Below are 24388 nucleotides of genomic sequence, written 5' to 3' on the forward strand. Positions count from 1 at the left end.
TGAGCTACATCACCAGAGTAGCCCCTTTCAACATTCCAGCCTAATAGGTCTGTGATCTCCTTCAACGGGCTTGGAATCAAGGGATCGGACAGTGTCAATATTATGTCATCCTTTGCCCCACTTGTACTGTTGCCTTCAAGGTTCATAAAATGTAAAAACACTTTAAAAAGAAATTCTATGCATTCTTTAAAACTAAACCCAAGAAAGGGTTTTAAGTAATCATTATTTGTCAAGTTTATGAAGTAGGTAGGGATGAACTCCTAAAACATACAATGAACACATGGATGGTACAATGAAAATAGTTTTTTGGAAACTGAAAAAATCTGTAACCCTTTTTCTCAAGCTCTGATTTACATCTGTGACCAATCATAATGCTTAAAAAATGAGAATGCCAGGTAAGAAATTTTACAACTAAACTTTTTAAATGTCTTACCTCAGAAGCAGTAGCGGCAGTATTAACACTGCTTGCCTGCCCGTTCATTAGGTCCATGCTTCCCACAACATCAGTCCCTGACGCTAGTTAACAGCAACAGAAGACTGCTTCACGTCCAAGGCCACAAATACATTATTATTCCTGTAAAAAATAAATAGAAAACTTTAACTGTGTGTCTTACTGGAAGTTTAAGAAAAGAAACCCATGCCTGTCACCATGCCAAGAAATAAAACTTCAAATTTACTAAACTCTATTTTTCACTTCAGTTAAATCACTAGATCTGGTTTGAGGACAATCCTATTATGCTATTTTCAGATGATCAGAAACACCAAATGGCCAGTGTTCAACACATGCTGCTGTTATATTCTGTATCAGCAAAGTAAAGGTATAATTTTTCATTTATTGTGAGAAAAATTCAAAAGCTTTTTTAGTCTTAAGAAAGTAAAAAGTGTAAAAAACATGTGGCAAAGTAATATATGGTCTAACGAAATAAATTTTAGAGATCTAAATGACATCCCTAACTCAACCATACTGAATAAGTTTAGCAGTGTTGATAATGTAGTTTACAAAGATATCACGAATAATTAAAAATAAATTATTATGGAGCATGTTATAAAAATACCACAGTACATGATATATTTATTTGTATAGGGCTTTAAAGTTTACTGAGTATCTTTACTGCATTATCTCACTGATCTTCACAACTACCAATAAGACTAATTAAGGAAGATATCATGATACTTATATAACACAAACACAGCCTCTGAGGACAGAGGCTGGTAAATGACGGGTCAAGAATAAAATTCAAGTCATCTAAAATTCTAGTCAAATACTCTTTCCACACCACCATAGTTTTTCCACTTTACTGGAAGTCAGAATGTTTACTTGAGAGTCTAATCCCTTTCCACAAAAAACTTGTTGTATATCACCGTGTTGGTAACTTCACCTATCTAGGAGGGAATTTCTTCCTCTCTGTAAAATGACACAAATAAACAGAGTAAGGTCCCTTTCTAACTTTAAATTTCTATGATATTTTTCATAAAAGAAATGGTTAAGTGTCTATAAATTAGGTATTTAAAACTATATCCACTTTTTTTTTTTTTTTTGAGGTACGCAGGCCTCTCACTGTTGTGGCCTCTCCCGTTGCGGAGCACAGGCTCCGCAAGCTCAGCGGCCATGGCTCACGGGCCCAGCCGCTCCGCGGCATCTGGGATCCTCCTGGACCAGGGCACGAACCCATGTCCCCTGCATCGGCAGGCGGACTCTCAACCACTGCGCCACCAGGGAAGCCCTCCACTTTCTTATTGTAGTGTAATTGACTTACATTATTATATTAGTTTGAGGTGTACAACATAGGGATTTGATATTTTTACACATTACAAAATGGCTACCACAATAAGTCTAGGTACCAACTGTCACCATACAGAGTTATTAACAATACTACTGACTATATTCCTTATGCTGTGCATTACAAAATTATACCCACTTTATAAACTTAGTTTGAAATATCAATAATAATTCTCTGAAATGCTAAGTTTCCTCTCTCTGGAGAAGCAATATAGGACAGTGATTTAGAAGCACAAACTCTAGAAAAAAACTGCGTAAGTTTGAACCCAGCAAACTGTTTGCCTTTTCTGTGTTCAATTTCCTTACCTATATAACAGAGATAGCAATAAGTACCTACTTCATACAATTGTGGTGAGGAGAAATTAATTAATATATTCAAAGCACCTAAAACAGTGCTGACACATGGTAAGAATGCTATTATAATGACACACACTTTGTCTACTATCTAATGAATGCACACAAAGTTTAAATTCAAGGGAGTCTTCTAATTAAAGAAGACAAAAACCTTAGAAATATACCTCTCACAAAATACATGTTGGTGGGCATCAGCAAAATCCTGATTGCAGAAATAATGAATGAGAATGCCTAAAGTATGTTTCCTAGATGTAGCAAAACATGTTGCTGGTTTTCAAATGCTTAAAAATTATTACTAATGATAGCAGCCTTCAGTCACATCTTAAATGTATCTTCGTTTCTTCAGATATACCCTAAGTACCTGCTAAGAGCAAAACATCGTGCTAGAATTTTTTAAATGAGAAATACATTAGAAATAATGATTTTTTATAAAAACATTTAGAAAACCAATATGAAAATGAATAGACCATAGAAATACTTAAATTTCCTTCAATCTACAGTATTTATTTTATAAACTTCATTTATTCTTATTAAGAATCTTATTAAGAATCATTTATATTTACAGTACGATAATCCAAATTCTCTCTGAAGGCAACACTCAATTTGCAATGAAATGTCTTCAAATAATTTCATTTCATTCCACATGCTATACCTGATTTAGATATGAATTCATAAATCAACAGTGCCCCCTAGTGTTAAGAAAAATTAATCAAATCGTTAAAAAAAATGTATCCTTTAGTCTAACTTGTGTATCAAATATATAAATTTTATGGTTAGTATCTACTGAAAAAGAGGTAATACACCAGGAATAAACATTAATACATTTGTAAACTATTAACAGTAAAGAATAAAGTTTTCTCTGCCTGCTTTTAATCAAAATGTCATTTAAATATCTATGAAAATTGTCACGTTAAAACCCATTACATGAAAAAAGAAAAAAGTACAGCAAAGCATACCTCAACAAAAATCTTATTCATAATTACTTACAAATGTACTACATGTCAGTATTTAATACTGTTTAAGTACAACAAAGCCTCATATGATACCATAAAAACACTGCAAGTCCTAAGAGACAGGCATGGCTTTATTTTATTATTTTATTATTTTATTTTTTTGCGGTATGCGGGCCTCTCACTGTTGTGGCCTCTCCCGTTGCGGAGCACAGGCTCCGGACGCGCAGGCTCAGCGGCCATGGCTCACGGGCCCAGCCGCTCCGCGGCACGTGGGACCAGGGCATGAACCCGTGTCCCCTGCACCAGCAGGCGGACTCCCAACCACTGCGCCACCAGGGAAGCCCCGGGTTTATATTTTTATAGTATGTGCTCCAAGACGTTTCTGTGCTTTGCACACAAAAAAGTTCAAATTAGATAAGTCAAATATATGCCTTAGTATTATTTACTTTTCCTAGTGCTATGTATAAACAGCACAATCATTCATAATAAACACCAACATCACAGCAGCTCTTTTTATTTTTTTTTTACAACTTTATTGGAGTATAATTGCTTCACAATGGTATGTTAGTTTCTGCTTTATAACAAAGTGAATCAGTTATACATATATATCTGTTCCCATATCCCTTCCCTCTTGTGTCTCCTTCCCTCCCACCCTCCCTATCCCACCCCTCCAGGCGGTCACAAAGCACTGATCTGATCTTCCTGTGCTATACAGCAGCTCTTTTTTTAATGAAATTTATTATTTCCTATTGTCTTCTGAAACTTCTAAAGACATTTAATCTGTCCTTTAAAAGGGTTTAAATACCAAAACAGGCATAGTACTTCAATATAATCCCCAAATAGGAAATCTGAAATGGGTAGATTTACCTCCCCTGCTTGAGGTCACAAACTAGATTATTTAAACTGCAGGCACAATCATTCAGTCTCCTAACTCCTCACTTTCTCAATGGTATCCCCACAAAGAAACCAATGCTTTTCAAAGAAGTAAATAAGAGGGTAAAGTTAAAGTGACAACTTCTCACTAATTAATGTAATCTCATTTCATAGTACCAGTTCTTCTCTAAAATAATTCATGCTATCATCATTAAGAATATTATGCTAGGGCTTCCCTGGTGGCGCAGTGGTTGAGAGTCCGCCTGCCGATGCAGGGGACACGGGTTCATGCCCCGGTCCGGGAGGATCCCACATGCCGCGGAGTGGCTGGGTCCGTGAGCCACGGCCGCTGAGCCTGCGCGTCCGGAGCCTGTGCTCCGCAACGGGAGAGGCCACAGCAGTGAGAGGCCCGCATACCGCAAAAAAAAAAAAAAAGAATATTATGCTAAAGACATTTAATAGTTTTACAAAATATGCTCTAGAAGAGCTAAGCAAGTATAAGGAAAAAGGTAGTGAAATGCAATTAATTACTGCAATTTCTTTGGAAACATTCAGATAATACAGAATTGATATGCTTACACATGTTGGCTTAAAATCTCAGTACCAGAAATTCATCTTACTATACCTCTGGAGGAGACTTCCCTAGTAGTCCAGTGGGTAAGACTCCACAGCTCCCAATGCAGGGGCCCAGGTTCAATCCCTGGTCAGGGAACTAGATCCTTCATGCATGCTGCAACTAAGTTTGCATGCCACAACTAAGGAGCCCACCTGCCGCAACTAAAGACCCAGAGCAACCAAATAAATAAATAAATAGTAAACTGCCAAAGCTAGGACACTCAAAACTTAAAAAAAAAAAACTCTGGAGAAAAAGAAAAAACTACATAGATAAAGGTTATTTAATCAAGCACTATTTACAATAGTGAAAACCAGAAGTGACTTTCATGCCTTTGTATATAACCACGTTAAAAAATTCAAATAAGACGATTATAAGAAAAAAACCCATGAAAACAGAAGTGACAATTTCAACAACAGAAACTGAACCTTCTTACTGTAAACTTACAAATTTCATGAGAAAAAAAAGTAACAGGGTAAAGTTAAAACAACATAATTGCAACTCAATATTTAAAAGTTGTTATAGTGCTTGGCTCTCCTTTAAAATTTATTTTAAAATAAACGTTAAAGACATTTTATATGACACTCATGGAAGGCCCAAAGATTTAAATGGCTGTATATCATAGCACTTTCAGCATTTCTGACACTAAGTTAAACTTCCACTGCCTTCTTTATTTTATCTAATAAAATTAGAGATTAGTCCCAAATTCCCCAGTACTTTGTTTCAATAATTACAGCCATCAAAAGTCTGATGAGGGGCTTCCCTGGTGGCGCAGTGGTTGAGAGTCCGCCTGCCAATGCAGGGGACGCGGGTTCGTGCCCCGGTCCGGGAAGATCCCACATGCCGCGGAGCGGCTGGGCCTGTGAGCCATGGCCGCTGAGCCTGTGCGTCCAGAGTCTGTGCTCCGCAAGGGGAGAGGCCACAACAGTGAGAGGCCCACGTACCGAAAAATAAATAAATAAATAAATAAATAAATAAAAATTAAAAAAAAAAAAAAAAAAAAGTCTGATGAGTAACGACAACAACAAAAAAAGATTTTGTCTTTGACATGATTGATACTGAGCTATTTTGACAAAAGTTTAATAAAAAATGTGGTTGCCTCTTCAAACCATTTCTGCTATAGCACTAAACAAGATCACCTTTGGTATTTGCTTATAAGAAGTTCAAGTTATTACAAAAGAAATGGGTTCTGATGAACATCCAGGGTTATAAGAGCTCCCCAATGCCTCCCACAGAGAGGTCATTAGTCTCCTTCTTTTATGCTTCCACTGCTCTTCTGTCAGAATTCTATTGCTATATTTTCACACTGATATATTTATGTGTCTCCCTTAATGAACTTTGAGTTCCTTGATTTTAAAGACCCATATTTAAAACAAAACACAACAGAAAAACCATTATTTTTCATCTTTGCACTCAGGCACATAAACACAATACTGACCTCAATTTCCTATTTAATCTGGGAAAGATGAATAAATGACTAAACAAAGCAGTTTTTCACAGGATAACATTAGATAAATGCCCAATTAACAATAAAAGTATAGGGAGAATGGCAATCAAATACTCAATACACACAATACTACACACATTTAAAAGAATATGATGACGATTTCTATTTCTAGCAACCTGGCTGCAAAACAACGTAAAAGCCTTTGTACCACAAGAGAAATTTAGAAATGGACATTGACACCAGTTGGACAGAAAAAGCAACCAAGAGATGAGAATGGAATTGAGACGCACACACTCCCCACGCCAACCCATCCACACACACTTTTACCTAGAATAAAGCCAGAGAGACTGATAGTCTACCCAATCAGTGATAAGATGGTCTGTAAAAAAAAATTCTGGTACAGCAAGATAAGAAACTTGTGTGTCTTGGCCTGGGCTTACCACTGTGGCTGGTGGAGGGTGTCTACAAAATGATAATTTGTAATCCTAGGCATGCTCCAGCACAGACAAAGAATTTGAATTTATACTACCAGCATGGCCTAAGACCTTCAAGACTAGAAATTCAAATAAAATGTTCACAAGCCAGTGAGACTCCTGGAACCCAAGGCAGATGGAGGGAACAGAATTTGGGGGGCGGCGGGGGGGGGGAATATTCCTTCAACCCAGGCAATGCAGAATTCCCCCTGCCGGCAAGCTCAAAATAGAAATTTACCAACTCTATAAGCAAACAACCCACTACAAGTAAAAGCAGGAAACACAACAATCATTAGGATTATCTCTTGAGAACTTTAGATGAAAAATTATCAGATACAGGCTATAAAACCAGATTAAAGATTAAAGCCAGCGGCCTTAAAAGAAGAAACTGAAAATTCAATAAGACATTAAAAAAGCAAGACAGACGTTTGTAAGGGAACCAAATAAAATTTTTAAAAAGGAAGATAGAGTCACTGGAGAATTAAGCATCAGATTAACACAACTAAAGAGAGAATTTGTGAAGTAGAAAAGAGAAATGAAATTATGCAAAAATTCTAACAAAGGCTTTATGGTATGTAAAATGTGAAGAAGGACTAATGAAATACAAAATAGAATAAGATCTAACACAACGTCTAAGAGGAGTTCCAGAGGAAGACAGATAACGAAAGGCAACATTTAAAGAGAGAAAGGCTGAGAAGTTTCCAAGATACGGGAAAGACATATATCTTCACATTCAAGAATCACAAACTTTGAGCAGGATAAATAAATAAAAAGAATCATATTCTATATACATCACTTTCAACTGGAGAATACTTATTTAAAAAACAAGTGGGTAAGGTATTTTATTTACACAGGAACGAATTAAATGGAAAGCTTCTCAACAATACCAAAAGACACAGAAGAAAATGACATATTTTCAAAGTGCCAAGAGAAAATAACTGTCAACCTAAAATTCCATACCCAGCTAAATTCTCATCCAAGAGAAGGCAACATAAAGACATTCTTCAGACAAAGAAAGAATTTACCACAAAATTAGTCCATGTAGCAAGCAAGTAAGAATGTTGTAGTATGTACCTGAAATACTAATTTATCTCAAGGTAGAAAAACTTGTCCTGGTTTCTGTTTAACTTTGTATTGAATAAAAGTAAAGTCAGGAGTAGAAACAGTTATGTTAACCAAGACTGTTAGGATGATTAATGATTTTAGATGACTGTCAAAATGTTAAAAGTTTTAAATTAACCTCTATTTAATAACTGTTTAAAAAAAAAACTTGCTTTTATGTAAAGAAGAAAAACAACTTCTCCTTTTATAGACACCCTATCATTTGTTTTATACATTAAAATACACAAAACGGTACAACAATAACAAAAGCTAACATTTATGGAGTGCTTATTATCCAGGTCCTGCTCTAAGCACTTTTTCATTAAAAATTCACTCAATCATCAAAACAAACCCTATGAAGTTATTATATTATACCCCATTTTTAGAGATGAGCAAATAGGTAACTTGCCCAAGCTTACACAGTAGGAATAGGCAGCCAGAAGGGAGGAAAAAAAGTAGGACAGGTGGATAGAAAAACAAGACAGGAAAGAAGGATAAACTGATGGATAGGAAAAAACTAGGACGGGGGTGTGTGTGGGTGGGGGGAGAGACAAAATGAGGGAAGAAGGGAACCAGAGAAGAGAACCTAAAAGGTTGTTCTTCCTCTGAGCAGATTTATAAATGGCTAGAGGGGAAAGAGCAGAAATGAGAGAATCGGAGAACGCTACAACTTGTTACGCTGTGAATCAGCTTCAAGAGATGCATGATTTCTACAGGAGAAAATGACGTATAGGTTTATAAAGAAACACAGGTTGAAAAGTATGAAGAAAGGCTAAGTAAAATCCATCAAGGGTGCAAATTTAAAAGTAAAGGTGGCCCAGAGAAAAGGTATGATGTGGACACTGACCTGCTTGGTGGGGAGAACCTTTCTGATGAGCTCTGGAAAGGTTCAAAGAAGTGACAGGACCAGATTGCAGAGGGTCTCAACTGTCAAAAGGGGGAATTTAAATTGGAAGGGACAGGCACTGGGAACTATTAAAGGTTTCTGAGTAGGGAAATGACCTTAGGAAACTAAAACCAGTATTTCAAGGATTACCATGCAGGGATATGCCACTGGGCTTTAGGGAAGGTGAGTAGTAAACAACACTCCCACCTTTTGCCAAAAAAGCAAAGTATCTGAAGTGACGTGCAGGCCCCTTTCCCACCCAGGCTTCTCTAATCTCTGCTCTCCAGGACCCTCTCCTAGTCTTCTAGTTGTATAAAACTCCCATGATCACATTCTACCCTCTTAACTTCTATCACCTTCATCCTCCATCACCATTCTAATTCAGAATCCCTGACGCCATGAAAATGGCAATCTCAGATGATATTTAAAAGAAAAAAATTTAACAAAATTCATATTTATTTGTGAATGCTGGTCCCGCCCACGCTGAGGGGTAGTGAAAGCAGTTCAGTGGGAAAAGCGTAAGATACGGAATACTAATTCTAGGACTTTAACCAGGTATGTGATGCTGGGTAAATTATGTAATCTCTGAACTCTGATTTAATTGTTTATAAATAAGGGACAATAAAATGTACCTCAGAGAGATTTTGTAAGAATTAAATGAAAAACGCAATGCATCTAAAAATGGTAGAGTATAACAGCAAGAACACAAATTTGGAGTTGGAAAGCCCTAGGCTCCTCAAGTCCTAGCTTGGGCACTACCAGCCAGCTGTAAGGCCTTGAGCAAGGAACTTTCCTAATATTTAGGCAGAGGCTCACAGTCCATCTATCAGTAATGAGGCTTTAAACAAACAAACAACAAACAAACAACAAACAAAACAAAAGGAGAGGAAGAGGCAGACCTTCTTCTAAATAGAAGGCAGACCTTCTAAATTCCAGAAGCATGTGAAAATTACAATATAAACTAATGAATTAGAAAAACTAAGTAAACTATGCCTCTAAATGAACCATTTTGAAAGCATATTTTGACACAAGTACACTGGAAAATAAATTTACTAAACAATTAAAAGAAATTTTTTTACTTAAAAGATATTCATTTCTTAGAAGTTCTAAGTGTGTAAACATGTTAACTAATAATAACTATATCTTTCAGGACAAAAAGGAGATAAATCTACAAATAGCTTGCAATACTATATCGTTGCGATTAACGCTGAGAGGTCCCTTAAGAGAGATACCACTTTGCATGCTGACTAATTTCTAAGGGTAAATTAAACATGAATGCTATAAATTATTTTATGAATTTATTCAGAAGTACACAACTTGAAATTATTCCACGTATCTTTAGTAGTACAGAATAAGTGATAAAAAATTCTAAGCTATGCTTAATTCTTTTTTTTTTTTTGCTTAGTTCTTAATCAAAGGATAAAAAGCATTTTTCAAACAATAGCAATTCACATGGATAAGAACACCCTGAAACTGTAAGGAAAAAAAAAAGACGTTCTGGGGGCTTCCCTGGTGGCGCAGTGGTTGAGAGTCCGCCTGCCGATGCAGGGGACACAGGTTCGTGCCCCGGTCCGGGAAGCTCCCACGTGCCGCGGAGCGGCTGGGCCCGTGAGCCATGGCCGCTGAGCCTGTGCGTCCGGAGCCTGTGCTCCGCAACGGGAGAGGCCACAACACTGAAAGCCCCGCGTACCGCAAAAAAAAAAAAAAAAAAGACGTTCTGGAGAAACTTCAATCGCTGTAAAGCCAAACACAGTGACAGGTTTAGCAATTTCACACACCACCCAGGTTGGAAAAAAAAAAAAATAATAATGTCTAAATTAATCTACATATTTAGAAATCTCCTGTCAAAAGAACTTATTAAATTGTTTCCCGGCAAGACTGTTTAACTAGATCACTTACCAAATTACTGTTTAAGCTTAAACATCTCTATAGTTTTTCCAGACATATATTTTATTTATAAATATTTTAGGTATTTAAGATGATTTTCAAAACAAAGTAAGCTGAGATCTTAAATTAGAAGGAAAAAGATAAGGATAACAGAAAACTGTTTCACTTACCACACTGCCACTTTAATACCCTACCTAGAGTGCATATATTAAAAGGGCAATGAGGGCCTCCCTGGTGGCGCAGTGGTTGAGAGTCCGCCTGCCGATGCAGGGGATACGGGTTCGTGCCCCGGTCTGGGAGGATCCCATATGCCGCGGAGCGGCTGGGCCCGTGAGCCATGGCCGCTGGGCCTGCGCATCCGGAGCCTGTGCTCCGCAACGGGAGAGGCCACAACAGTGAGAGGCCCGCATACCGCAAAAAAAAAAAAAAAACAAAAACAAAAGGGCAATGAAAAGAAACTGGCCCACTTAAACCTCCCCATCTATGAAACAGCAGACATTATTTCTCAAAGTGTAAAGGAAAGCTTAAAAATAATGAAGCTGGGCTTCCCTGGTGGTGCAGTGGTTGAGAGTCCGCCTGCCGATGCAGGGGACGCGCGTTCGTGCCCCGGTCTGGGAAGATCCCACATGCCGCGGAGCGGCTGGGCCCGTGAGCCATGAGCCACGGCCGCTGAGCCTGTGCGTCCGGAGCCTGTGCTCCGCAACGGGAGAGGCCACGACAGTGAGAGGCCCGCGTACCACAAAAATAAATAAATAAATAAATAATGACGCTACTTTAAAGAATGTGCTTGAATTAAAACTGTTTTGCCTTAAGTCAATAAAGACTCAACACAAGTCTTTCAGATATAATTTTGTCTTATTTGTACTAAATTGTAGATGTAATGAGATGAACCATTTATAAACTGGCCCACAGCTACAAAGAAGCTTATATTTCCATGTACCTAAATGGTCTAAAACGAATTAGCTGTAGGGGAAGAGAGACTTTCAAATGACTAGATATTAAAGGGGGAAAAAATCTATTAAATAATGCTTCTAAAGGTTATACTCTACCTCCAGCATAGAAGGTTCACTAAAGATAATTTGCTAAGTGATTCTAATACATAAGAGCTCTGAGATCTCCTATATGACCTGGCCCAAAATATAAATATAGGTTAACCAGATATTCTGGTAACAGAAAGGAAGTTCCAAGCAAAAAGATGAACCGTGCTTCAAACGTTTGTTTGTGTGTGTGGGTTTTGGTGGGTGTGTGTGCATTTTGGCCAGAAGCTCAACTCAGAAGACTAGCCCATAAAAGTCCACTCATAATACTATACACTACTTGAAATTAAACAAAAACCCCAATACTGCGCAATTTTAGCAATTAAAACATAAAAACAATTCAGTTGAATCAGAAATGCATTTCTGAATTTGGCAAAAGTGTGCCACTGTAGGCCTAAGAATGATCAGAGAAAGGAATTCAGCTTGTTAGTATGAAACGGTAGAACAGAAAAACAGCATGGCGAGTCAGTGTGACAGGAGCAAGACAGACGTCAGGACTCTATGTCGGAGCCAAGATTTCAGGTGAGGCGACAGTACAGCAGTGCCTGCCTTAAAACGCAAGACAAAATGGTCTGAAAAGGAGGGCAATTCAACAGCCTGGACACCCAGGAGATTCTTATACCTGAAACATGAGGCTGAACTGAACCTCACAGAACAATCCGTAGGCAAAGGATTATATACAATGGAACACTAGGCAGCCACTAAAATACCACAGGAGGATACTCAGTGATACATGGGGAAATATCCACAACTTACTGCTAAATCAATAAAGCAATCTGACCAACAGTATTTGAGGTATAATCCTTTTTGGTTGTCATTATCATTATAGCATAGAAGAGAGAGTGTACCAACATACACTAAAATGTGGCTATCTCCAGGTTTACAAGTCAATTTTTTCCTAACTTTGGAAAATTTTTAAATTAAAAAAAAAATTTAATTTAAAATTTTTCTACAAAGACTTTAATTTTTAAAAAGTAAAAAAACAAAAACAGTGTTTTCCCACAGACTGCTTATTAGTTAGTTGCAAGAGGGAAAATAAGAAACTATACTGTGAAGAAACTGGACAACACCTTGACTGAGTGAATCAAATTTACCATCACCAATGGGGAGCAGACAGACATCGTGTGCCTCTGATGTGATACTCCGGGAGGGACTCAACATCACTTCTGAGTACTCGAGCTGCGAATGCATAACCTGAATCTAATCTCAAGGAAATGGACAAAACTAAACTGAGGAATATTCCATAAATGCGTTTTTTAAAAAATGCCATTGTTACAAGGCACAAAGAAAAGCTGAGGAACCATTACAAACTAAAGGAAAGTCAAGAGATATGACAACTATACATCCTGTATCGGAGGGCAGTAAATGCTATAAAAGATGTTATTGGGACAATTCACAAAACCGGAATACAGACTGTAGATCAAAGTATTTTATCAGTTTCCTGAATTTGATAACTATATTGTGGTTATATAAAAGAATAACTTTGTTCTTGGGCTTCCCTGGTGGCGCAGTGGTTGAGAATCTGCCTGCTAATGCAGGGGACACGGGTTCGAGCCCTGGTCTGGGAGGATCCCACATGCCACGGAGCAGCTGGCCCCGTGAGCCACAGTTACTGAGCCTGCGCGTTTGGAGCCTGTGCTCCGCAACAAGAGAGGCCGCGATAGTGAGAGGCCCGCGCACCGCGATGAAGAGTGGCCCCCGCTTGCCACAACTAGAGAAAGCCCTCGCACAGAAACGAAGACGCAACACAGCAAAAATAAATAAATTAATAAACTTCCACCCCCAACATCGTCTTTAAAAAAGAAAAAAAGAAAAAAAAAAAAAAGAAAAACGCGTACGCCCTTTAAAAAAAAAGTTGTTCTTAAGAAATAAAGTTGAAGTATTAAGAGGTAAAAGGATATGAGGCATGCAAACTAATCTCAAATATTTTAGAAAAATAGCATGTATGTGTGTGAGAGAGAGAGAAATAAATGAATGACAAAGCAAATGGGGCAAAATGTTGAAAACTGGTGAATCTGTACAGAGGGCATACAGTTCTCTTTACTACTCTTATAATAACTTTCCTTTTAGCTTGAAATTCTTTCAAAATAAAAAGTTCTCCTGAATTATACAAAACCTCCTCGACGTAAAAATCTTCAACTTGCAAAATTTCAGAGACTAAAGTACACATCTAATAAAAAGTAAAACTCTTCCTACCAACAGATGGCGTTAGTAGCCATTTATTTAGTGTCATTTTCAACCTCAGAGCCAAAATGATCTCGTGAACAGCCTTTTGGAACTAAGCTACATAAAGCCTTAAATATTTTTGCCTCATGCAATAACACAGATGAATATTATTTAAGAGGTGGAAGGTGCTCTGGAGATCTCCCCTTGGAGTACATTTCAACCCCCCAGGTCTTCCCTTATTTTAATATTTGCTTCCCTCATCCCGGGAAATGCGCTACCCCTCCACTCCCCACAGAGAATCACTGCTGTAGTAATTTACTATAAAGCAATGTGAAAGCATTGTATCCTTCAAATGTGCAAGAATAAAAAAGAAGGGGAGGGAAGAAAAATGGAAGTAAAGAAAAAGAAAAGAAGGTGCAGGCATGTTTGCTCACCCCCTGCTTTATTCCAATCCCCTGATTTTACAGTAAGACAACACTCTAATGGGAGGTCATGTGATCTGGCCAAGCTCCCATAATCAGTTAAAGGCAGAGGTAGATCTTAAATACAAGTCTGCTGTTTGCTAATCCTTCGTGCTTTCTACAATGCCAAATTACCCTCCCTCTCTACCAATCCTTAACTGGATGTTTAAATACTGTGGAAATGTGGGGCAGTAGAGGGTATAATATCTGGTCTCTCTCTCTCTTCACGTCTAATAGAAGTTCATTAGGTGAACATGAGAGAAAATACCACGTACACAGGCGACGAACAGTGAAAGCCTTTGTCACTGGCATTCAGGGAACCACCAACAGTTGAGGGCAATGTAATTAGAGGGTAAAATGCACGAGTGATGGAAAGCAACAGGAACTGAGTCTGGAGAAGCAGGTATAAAGGGCAACGTTTGCCACAGTAAAAAGAAAAGCCTGGACTTTATCCTATAGGCAATGAAAAGGCAGAGTCCTTATATATGGGACTATTAAATTATACGATCTTACCAGTTTCATTCAGAAGATATACACACATGCACATACACAGTGACAGAAAGATATTCCTGTTGAATTCACAAATCTCAACAAATGGATACCCTTCTGATGACTTCAAGTACAACAGATCCTCATGTTTATGAGGGATCTGTCCCAAGACATCTGGAAAAATCCCCAAATTTGAGAATATTACTATGGCATATAACACATTAAAGTATAACTAATTTTTTTTACTCCTACAGACGTTCAATGACTCTCTAAACACTGAAATAATTTCTACTTACAGTACCGTACAACTTGCAAAGTAGACTCATTCACATCATGATTTTTTTTTTTTTTTTTTTTTTTTTTTTTTTTTGGCGGTACGCGGGCCTCTCACTGTTGTGGCCTCTCCCGTTGCGGAGCACAGGCTCCGGACGCGCAGGCCCAGCGGCCATGGCTCACGGGCCCAGCCGCTCCGCGGCATGTGGGATCCTCCCAGACCGGGGCACGAACCCGTGTCCCCTGCATCGGCAGGCGGACTCTCAACCACTGCGCCACCAGGGAGGCCCTTCACATCATGAATTTTAACCACCACAGAATCTTACACTTTACTTTTTAGTTTATCCAAAATCCCTCTTCCTAGGTGTATTGCCCTTGCTCCTCTTTGGCCACAGCACTACAAGCTGGCTCCCGCAGCACAGACAGTGCTGGCAATAAAAAGTAACTACACACAAAAAACGGGGAATAACAAAGTACACGGAGATGTGCCTACCAGTGTCAGACTAGGATCAAATATGTGCCCAGAAAAATGACAAAGTATCATATTTCATACACCCTCCCAGTCACTCATGGAAGAGTGAAAACCACAAGTGTTAATTTGTGAGAGACAGAGCTCTATTCTATCAGAACAGACTAGACAAAAAAAAGCATCATTCTAATAGCAAAGACCCCACTGGCCTTTTAAAAGCAGCAACGCCTTTAACAACATAAATATTTGCATAGTGACTTGGAGCTCACAAAACACACCCTACCATAATTTCAGCAGAAGGATTTCAGGAAATCTTGTTTTAGTAAATTTACAACCTAGTTTTCCATTAGAACATTTTATTAAGAACCGAGTACTGGGTCTCTGAAGATGTGTACTCCTGCGTAAATTCCTGGGGCCACCCAATGACCAGGAGAAGAGAATTTCCTGTATAAATATTGAGGTGTTATGGAGATTGGAACACTCTTCTTTATTTATTTTAACAGCCCCCTAAGATAAGTATTATATTCAACTTAGGAAACTGAGGCTCATAGAGGTTTAAGAAGAGGAATATCTCTTAAGAGTAAAGAAATCCTTCCTGGAAGTTTCCTCCTTCCAAGCTTTTCCCACTCCTCCCCTCCAAAAGAAAGGCTTCCCTACATGTATCAGTCGCCACAATTCCTTCATATTTATTTATGCCAAGGAGGAAAAGTGAGGAAAATTTTCACAGACAATCTGATATTTGAGATGAGTCTTAATGAGTAGATATTGGGCAGATGCAAGGGAAATGGTAAGGACATTCCTGGCAAGAGGAAATAATACTTGCAAAGACAGAAGAATAGGAGAAATTGGCATGACAGGAGAATGTTGGTTAATTCTTTGCAGAAAAAGTATGCGTGTGCATGTGTGTGTGTGTGTGTGTGTGAACATGGACAATAAACTGTAAAGGCAGACTGGAGTCAGGTCATAAAGCATTAACAGCATGGGAAAGAAACATGCATTTTATTTTCTAAATCAAGATTTCTTAACTAAGAGACTATGAATTAAACCCTGGGGCCATGAAATGCCCAACTCCCCAAAAGCATGAAAATTGTGTGATGAACACACAAAAATATCATTTTCCTGGATCCACAGCTACCAAATGATTTTTCAAAGGGACTCAGAAATGAAAAGCAGTTAAGAACCACTATCCCAGGTGACTGGGAGTCACTGTATAATTTTACAGGTAGAGATATGTGCCATAATACTTTCATTTTAGAAAGGTAACTGGCAACATCTGTGGAGGTTGATGGATTAGGCAGAGAACCTTAAAAGCAGAGAGAGCGATAAGAAGGTACTGCCCTACTCTAGCCAAGAGATTTTAAGTACTTACATAAAAAAAAAAAAAAAACTAATTCCAGAGACTTTTCAAAGGTAAACTTGCTAGAATTTGGGTTGTGATCAAGAAAGGAACTCAGCCTGCCTTACCATTCTACTTCTCATTTAAAGTTCCTGTCATCTACTTATCACATACCATCATCAGGAAAAGCCATTCCATACAGCAGAGCAGCTGCAAGTGAAAAGGTACCTCTTTCTTCCATTTGCAACCGGCCACCACTGGGAAACTAACCAGAAAGTGCCAAATGTTCCAAAGAGAAAATGCTGATAGCCTAGAACAGGGGCTGGCCAACTATAACCCGCAATCTGAACCCAGGCCTGTTTTTATAAATTAAGTTTTATTGAAACACAGCCACACTCATTCATTTCTGTATTGTTTATGATTACTTTCAAGCTATAAAGGCAGACCTAAACAGATGCAACACAGACTGTGTGACCTACAAAAAAGGCCTAAAGTATTGACTATCTGGGCCTTTACGCAAAGTTGGCCAACTCCTGGTCTAGAACAAAAACAGGGACAGATTCTACCTCAGAAAGCACTCCTTTAGTACAACAGATGGGAGTAATATGCAGAGGAAGGCTGTAACTGGACGAAATTCAGCCGTATAACATCAGTCTTCTGGGCATAACTGTAGATATATTTGTAGTAGCAGCAAACTACTCCTAATCAAATTGAATATACAAAATTCCTAGTATTCCTCTACTTGGAAAAATACTGTTCCTTGTAAGCAACATATTAAGGACCAATATTCTCAACCCATTTCAAATCCTTGTTCTTTTCCCTCATTCTTCCACTAAAACCTACTTTCTCTCTTCCAGGCTCTCTTTTTAAAAGGAAAAAGAAGAAAATACTAAAATCCAAGTGTCACCATGCAAGCTGCTGAACTTATCTAATCTGAGAACCAGGGTCTTGGCCTATTTGTGGAATATTGGCAAAAAGGAGGCTAGGTAGGCATTTTAAATTAATGAATCTTAAATCTAAATTTCAGATATCAAAGCTCCACTAATTATTTCAAACTAAATTTTAGTCCATCGATTAAAATTAAGCTCTACGGGTGGCTTCTACTAGACTAGGGTGGGAAATTATATGTATGGTGGTGGTAATTTTTTTAAAACACTTTTTCCAAATGATATGAAAACAAATACTTCAACATATCCAAATTGATCAACTCCAGGTGGCTATATAAAAATCATTATTTCAAAAATGAAAGAGTCTCATAAACACATCATCCTCACATTCCCAAAAGTCTAAGACAATTTTCTCCAAAGGATTTTATTTAGCAACTTTTTTTTGCCAATAACATGTTCAACACAGGAATGTATAATAACACAGGTTTCAAATAATAAGCAGCTAAATTGACTTTAGATACTTTAAACCAAGGTTTCTTAACCTTGGTGCTATTGACATTTGGAACTAGGTAATTCTGTGTGAGGAGGACTTTGCTGTGCATTATAGGCTGTTTGGTAGTAGCTGTGGTCTCTATCCACTAGATGCCATTGAACTAGTTTTGGCAATCAAACATCTCCAGATACTGCCAAATGTCTCCTGGGGAGCAAAACTGCCTCAGTTGAGAACCACTGCTCCAAACAAATTAAACTTAAAAAAAAATTTTTTTTAAACATGTTTACTGGTAGGTATTGCTTTCCAAGTCACTTGTTATATAGACATGTTGGGTGTCTGAGCTGGAAGGAACCTTGGAAATCATGTGGTCCAAACCATACATTTTACAGGTGAGAAAAATAAGGGCCATAGAGGGCCACTGAGGCAGTTGAGAGCATAAGAGAGACAGGAGCCCATGACCCTCAGTTCCAGGTCAGGACACCAAGAGGACCAAAGAGCCAACTCATTTCCACAGGTGCTTACTAAGCATCTCTTATTAGCTTTCAAAGAGCACACATTTTTAATTTGATAGAGTTCATTTTATCAATGTGTCATTTTATTGGTTGTGCTCTTGGTGTCGTATCTAAAAAATATTTGCCTAACTCAAGGTCACAAAGATTTTCTCCTGTTTTTGTCTAAAAGTTTTATAACTTTAGGTGTTACATTTAGGCCTATGATTCATTTTGACTTAATTTTTGTAGACAATGCAAGATACAGACTGAAGTTCATTTGCTTGTATATGGATATCCAATTGAGCCAGCATTTTTTTTTAAACAGACTATCCTTTCTTCAATGAATTGCCTTTGTACTTCATTAAAATTCAGTTGTCTACATATTTACTGGACTTATTTTTGGACTCTTCTATTCCACTGATATATTTCTCTATCTTTACACCAATACTACAATGTTTTGATTACTTTAGCTTTATAATGAATTGTGATATCAGGTAGTATTAGCTCTCCAACTTTGTTCTTCTTTTTCAAAGTTGTTTTAGATATTCTAGGTCCTTGCCATTTCTATATGAATTTCAGAATCAGCTTGTCAATTTCTACAATAAAGCCTGCTAAGATTTTGATTGGGTTGCACTGAATCAATAGCTCAATTGGGGAGTGCTTTCACCTTAGCAACAATGAGTCTTCCAACCCATGCACAAAGAATATCTCCCCATATATCTACATGTTCTTTAATTTTTGTTCAGCAATGCTGTGCGTAGTTTTCAGTATTTCATACATGTTGCTATTGTCAATGGTATTGGTTTTATTAAATTTCAATTTCTGACTGTGCGTTGCTAGTACAAAGAAGTGCAATTGATATTTATATATTGATCCTGTATCCCATAACTTTACTAAACTCACTTAATAATACTTGTGAGGTCAGCATAACCCTTATACTTAAACTAGACACAAACATTATGAGAAAAGAAGACTGCACAAAAATATTCCACATGCAAAAGTTCTAAACAAATTATAGGAAACTGAATGCAACATTTTTTAAAGAAAATATAGTACATGATGACCAAATGTGGTTTATTCTAGGAATTCAAGTTTAGTTTAACATTTAAAAAGCAATGAATGTAACTGATTCTATGAACCAACTAAAAAAGAAAAACCATGTAATCAACTCTATAAATGCAAAAAGAAAAAAGCATGTAACAGTCTTACCTCCATTCCAGATAATACCTGAGCACATTTTAGAAAGGAACTTCTTCAACCCAATAAAGGGCATATCTGAAAAAACTACAAATAATGTAGTTTTAATGGTGGAAAACCAAATGGTTTCTCCCTAAGACCAGAAATAAAACAAGGTTGTATACTCTCACTACTTCTGTTCCACAGTGTACTGGAGATTCCAGACAGTGCAGTCAAGCAAGAAAAAGAAATAAAAGGCACCTAGAATGGAACGGAAAAAGTGTCTTTTTTTTTTTTTTGCAAACATGACTGTGTAGAAAATCTGATGGAACCTATGAAACTACTAGAACTATTGCTGAATTAAGAAGCACTCCCTCCTCTGAAATTTTCTCAAAGTGTCTGTGTAGAACTGTTATAATTTATTCCTTAAATACTTAGTAGAATTCACTTGTGAAGTCATCTGGGCCTGGAGGTATTCTTTTGGTGGGAATATTTCAATCAAAAATTCAATTTCTTTAATAGATACACGGCCATTCAGGTTGTCTATTCTTGAGTGGAGTTTAGTAGGATGTCTTTTGAAGAATTTGTCCTTTTCCTTTGTTATAAAATTTATAGGCATAAAGTTGTTCATAATATTCTCTTGTTATTCTTTTATTATCTATAGAATCTGTAATGATGTCACCTCTGTTGGTCCAGTTAGAACTTCATCAATTTTACTGATCTTCCCAAAGTGCCAGTTTTAGGTTTCACTAATTCTGTCTACTTTTTTTCTGTTTTCTATACTTAATTTCCACATTGGTCTTTACCGTTTCCTCTCTTCTAATTACTGTGGCTTAATTTGATTTTTAATTTCTTAAGGTAGAAGTGGAGGTCATTAATTTGAGATCTTTTTTTTCTAATATGGGCATTCAGTGCTATAAATTCCCCCCAAGTTCTGCTTTAGTGGAATCTCACAAATTTTGATATGTTGTGTTTTCATTTTCATTCCGTACAAAATCTTTTAATCTCTTTGAATTGTGTTATTTAGTTTCCAAGTATTAGTAAGTTTTCCAAAGTCTTCTGTTACTAATTTCTAATTTAATTCCATTGTGATCAGAGAGCACAGGATCTCAATCCTTTTAAATTATGGAGACTTGTTTTATGACCCCAAAACATGGTCCATCATGGAAAATATTCTGTGGACATGTAAGAAGAATTGAGAAGAATATTCTGCTATCGTTAGGTGAAATATTCTATAAATGTTTATTAGGTCAATTGGTTGACAGTATTGTTCAAGTCCACTATATCTTTGTAAAATATCTTTGTAACTTTCAATGCTTAGGAAAGGGTATTAAAATATCCAGCTAAAATTGCAGATTTGACTGTTTCTCCTTGGAGTTCTATCCATTTTGTTTCAGGTGTTTTTGAAATTCTGTTATCAGAGGCACAAACGTTTAGAACTGTTATGCCCCCTTGATTAACTGACCTCTTTATTATTTTGTAATGACATTCTTTATCCTTGGAAACATCCTTTGCTCTGAAGAAATCTACTTTGTCTAATATTAATATAGCCACTCCATCTTTGACTACTGTAAGTATAGTATATATTTTTCCATCCTTTACTTTTAACCTATTTGTATCTTTATATTTAAAGTTATGTTTCTTATAGGCAATGATATAGTTGGGTCTTGCTAATTCCAATCTGATAATCTCTGCCTTTTAACTGGTGTGTTTAGACCATCTATATTTAATGTGATTACCAATCTAGTTAAAATTAAGTCTATTGCCTATTTGTTTCTCTTTGTCCCATGTTCTTTTCTTCCCTCTTTTTATGTCTTTTTTTGAATTAAATAAGTATATACTCTGATTTCACTTTATCTCTTTTGATGGCTTATTACTTGTAACCTTTTTAAAAACAGAATTGCTTCAGGATAGTATGTATCTTTTCACTTACCATGGTCTACCTTCAAGTGATATTATACCACTTCACATACAGTATAAAATTCTTACAGTAGTAGACTACCTAGTATCATATCTTGCCCACCTAACACTGCTCATAAATGTTACCTCTTTGTTAAAATGGGAGAGAAGCACTAGAGAAATGTAAAAGAAATAGTAGCAACAAACTGAGACCTCTTCCTTGGCTTCATTTAAAAGGCAAATAAGAACTGAGAAGGAAATAGATGCTTAAAAACTAGAACTACAACCATAACACCTGGGTTCAAATCCTAGTTCTGCCACTTACATATTGTATAACATAAGGCAAGATGGTTAGCCTTCCTGTTTCTCAGTTTCTACCTCTTTAAAATGAAAGTAACAACAGTACCTTCTTCACCAGGTTATTGTGACGATCCAATGAGTTAACACAGGTAAAATGCTTAGAACATCACCAAGCAACTATGAAATGGTTAAAAAATAATGGATACCTCTGAGATATTCTGAGTTCAGTTCCAGACCACCGCAATAAACTGAATATTGCAATAAAGTGAGTTACACCAATTTTTTTGGTTTTTCAGTAAATACAGAAGTTACGTTTACACTATACTATGGTCTACTAAGTGTACAATGTTATGTCTAAAAAAATGTACATACCTTTATTTTAAAATACTTTATTTCGGGGACTCCCCTGGTGGTACAGGTTAAGAATCCACCTGCCAGTGTAGGGGACACGGGTTTGATCCCTGTTCCGGTAAGATCCCACATGCCGCAGAGCAACTAAGCCCATGTGCCACAACTACTGAGCCTGCGCTCTAGAGCCCACAAGCTGCAACTACTGATCCTGAAACCCATGTGCCCTAGAGCCCACATGTCCTAGATCCCATGTGGTGCAACTACTGAAGCTGCAACTACTGAACCCTGCGTGCTCTAGGGCCCGTGCTCCGCAACAGGAGAAGCCACTGCAATAAGAAGCCCACGCACCGCAACGAAGAGTAGCCCCCACTCGCCACAACTAGAGAAAGCCTGCAAGCAGCAATGAAGACCCAACGCAGCCAAAAGCTAAATAAATAAATGGACTCTTTCTTTTAAAAAAAATACTTTATTTCTAGAAAATACTAACCACCATCTGAGCCTTCAGCAAGTCAATCATTTTGCGGATGGAGGGTCTTGCCTCAATGTTGATGGCTGCTGCTTGATCACGTTGGTGGTTGCTGAAGACTGGGTGGCTATGGCAATTTCTTAAAATAAGACAACAATGAAGCTTGCCACACTGATTGACTCTTCCTTTCATGAATGATTTCTTTGTAGCATGCAATGCTGTTTCATAGCGTTTTACCCACAGAACTTCAAAAATTGGAATCAAGCCTCAAACACTGCCACTGCTTTATCAACTAAGTTTTTGTAATATTCTAAACCCTTTGTTAAAATTTCAACAACTGTCACTGCATCTGCATCAGGAGTAGATTCTATATCAAGAAAACACTTTCTTGCTCATCCCTAAGAAGCAACTCCTCATCCATTCAAGTTTTATCATGAGATTGCAGCAATTCAATCACATCTTCAGGTTCCACTTCTTGTTCTAGTTCTCTTGCTCTTTCCACCATAGCTGCAGTTACTTCCTCCACTTAAGTCTTGAACCCTTCAAGATCATCCATGAGAGTTGGAATCAACTTCTTCCAAACTCCTGTTCATGTTGATATTTTGACCTCTTCCCATGGATCATGAATGTTCTCATTGGCATCAAGAATGGTGAATCCTTTCCAGAAGGTTTTCAATTTACTTTGCCCAGATCCATCAGAGGAATCACTATCTATGGCAGCTATAGCCTTAGAAAATGTATTTCTTAAATAAGACTTGAAAGTCAAAATTACTCTCTGATCCATGGGCTGCAGAATGGATCTTGTATTAGCAGGCATGAAAACAACATTCATTTCGTACACCTCCATCAGAGCTCTTGGGTAACCAGGTGCACTGTCAATGAGCAGTAATATTTTGAAAGGAATCTTTTTTCTGAGCAGTAGGTTTCAACAGTAGATTTAAAATATTCAGTAAAACATGCTGTAAACACTGTTGGTGGGAATGTAAACTCGTGTAGCCACTATGGAGAACAGTATGGAGGTTCCTTAAAAAATAATTACCATATGATCCAGTAGTCCACTCCTGGGCATATATCCAGAAACGACAAAAACTCTAACTTGAAAAGATACATGCACCCCAAAGTTCACAGCAGCACTATTTACAACAGCCAAGACATGGAAACAACCTAAATGTCCACTGACAGATGAATGGATAGAGAAGATGTGGTATGTATACACACACACACACACACACACATATACCCATACATACATACATACAATGGAATATTACTCAGCCATAAAAAGGGAATAATACCATTTGCAGCAACATGGGTGGACCTAGAGATTATCATACTGAATGAAGTAAGTCAGAGAGAGAAAGACAAATATTATGATATCAGTTATATGTGTAATCTAAAAATATGATACAACTGAACTTATTTACAAAACAGAAACAGACTCACAGACATAGAAAACTAACTTATGGTTACCAAAGGGGAAAGGTGTGGGGGAGGGATAAATTAGGAGTTTGGGATTAACAGACACATACTACTACATATAAATTAAATAAACAACAAAGACCTATTATATGGCACAGGGAACTATATTCAATATCCTGTAACAACCTGTAATGGAAAAGAATCTGAAAAAGAATATATATATCTGAATCACTATGCTGTACACATGAAACTAACACAACATTGTAAATCAACCATGCTTCAATAAAAAGTTGTTTTGAAAAACAAAC

General features: G+C 37.4%; 1 protein-coding gene across 2 annotated transcripts in view; it reads right to left on the reverse strand.

The window, feature by feature from the left end:
* The window catches only part of RALGPS2 (Ral GEF with PH domain and SH3 binding motif 2), a 160419-nt gene that overhangs the window by 117191 nt on the left and 18840 nt on the right, over positions 1-24388 (reverse strand). For both annotated transcript variants that reach the window (XM_082612751.1, XM_082612750.1), the window contains exon 2: positions 434-574. In XM_082612751.1, coding sequence (XP_082468877.1) covers positions 434-490 — 57 coding nt within the window. In that variant the 5' untranslated portion in view covers positions 491-574. The remainder of the gene's footprint in view (positions 1-433; positions 575-24388) is intronic.

The sequence above is a fragment of the Mesoplodon mirus genome (assembly GCF_964341445.2).
Source record: "Mesoplodon mirus genome assembly, chromosome: 3".
Taxonomy (NCBI): Eukaryota; Metazoa; Chordata; class Mammalia; order Artiodactyla; family Ziphiidae; genus Mesoplodon; species Mesoplodon mirus.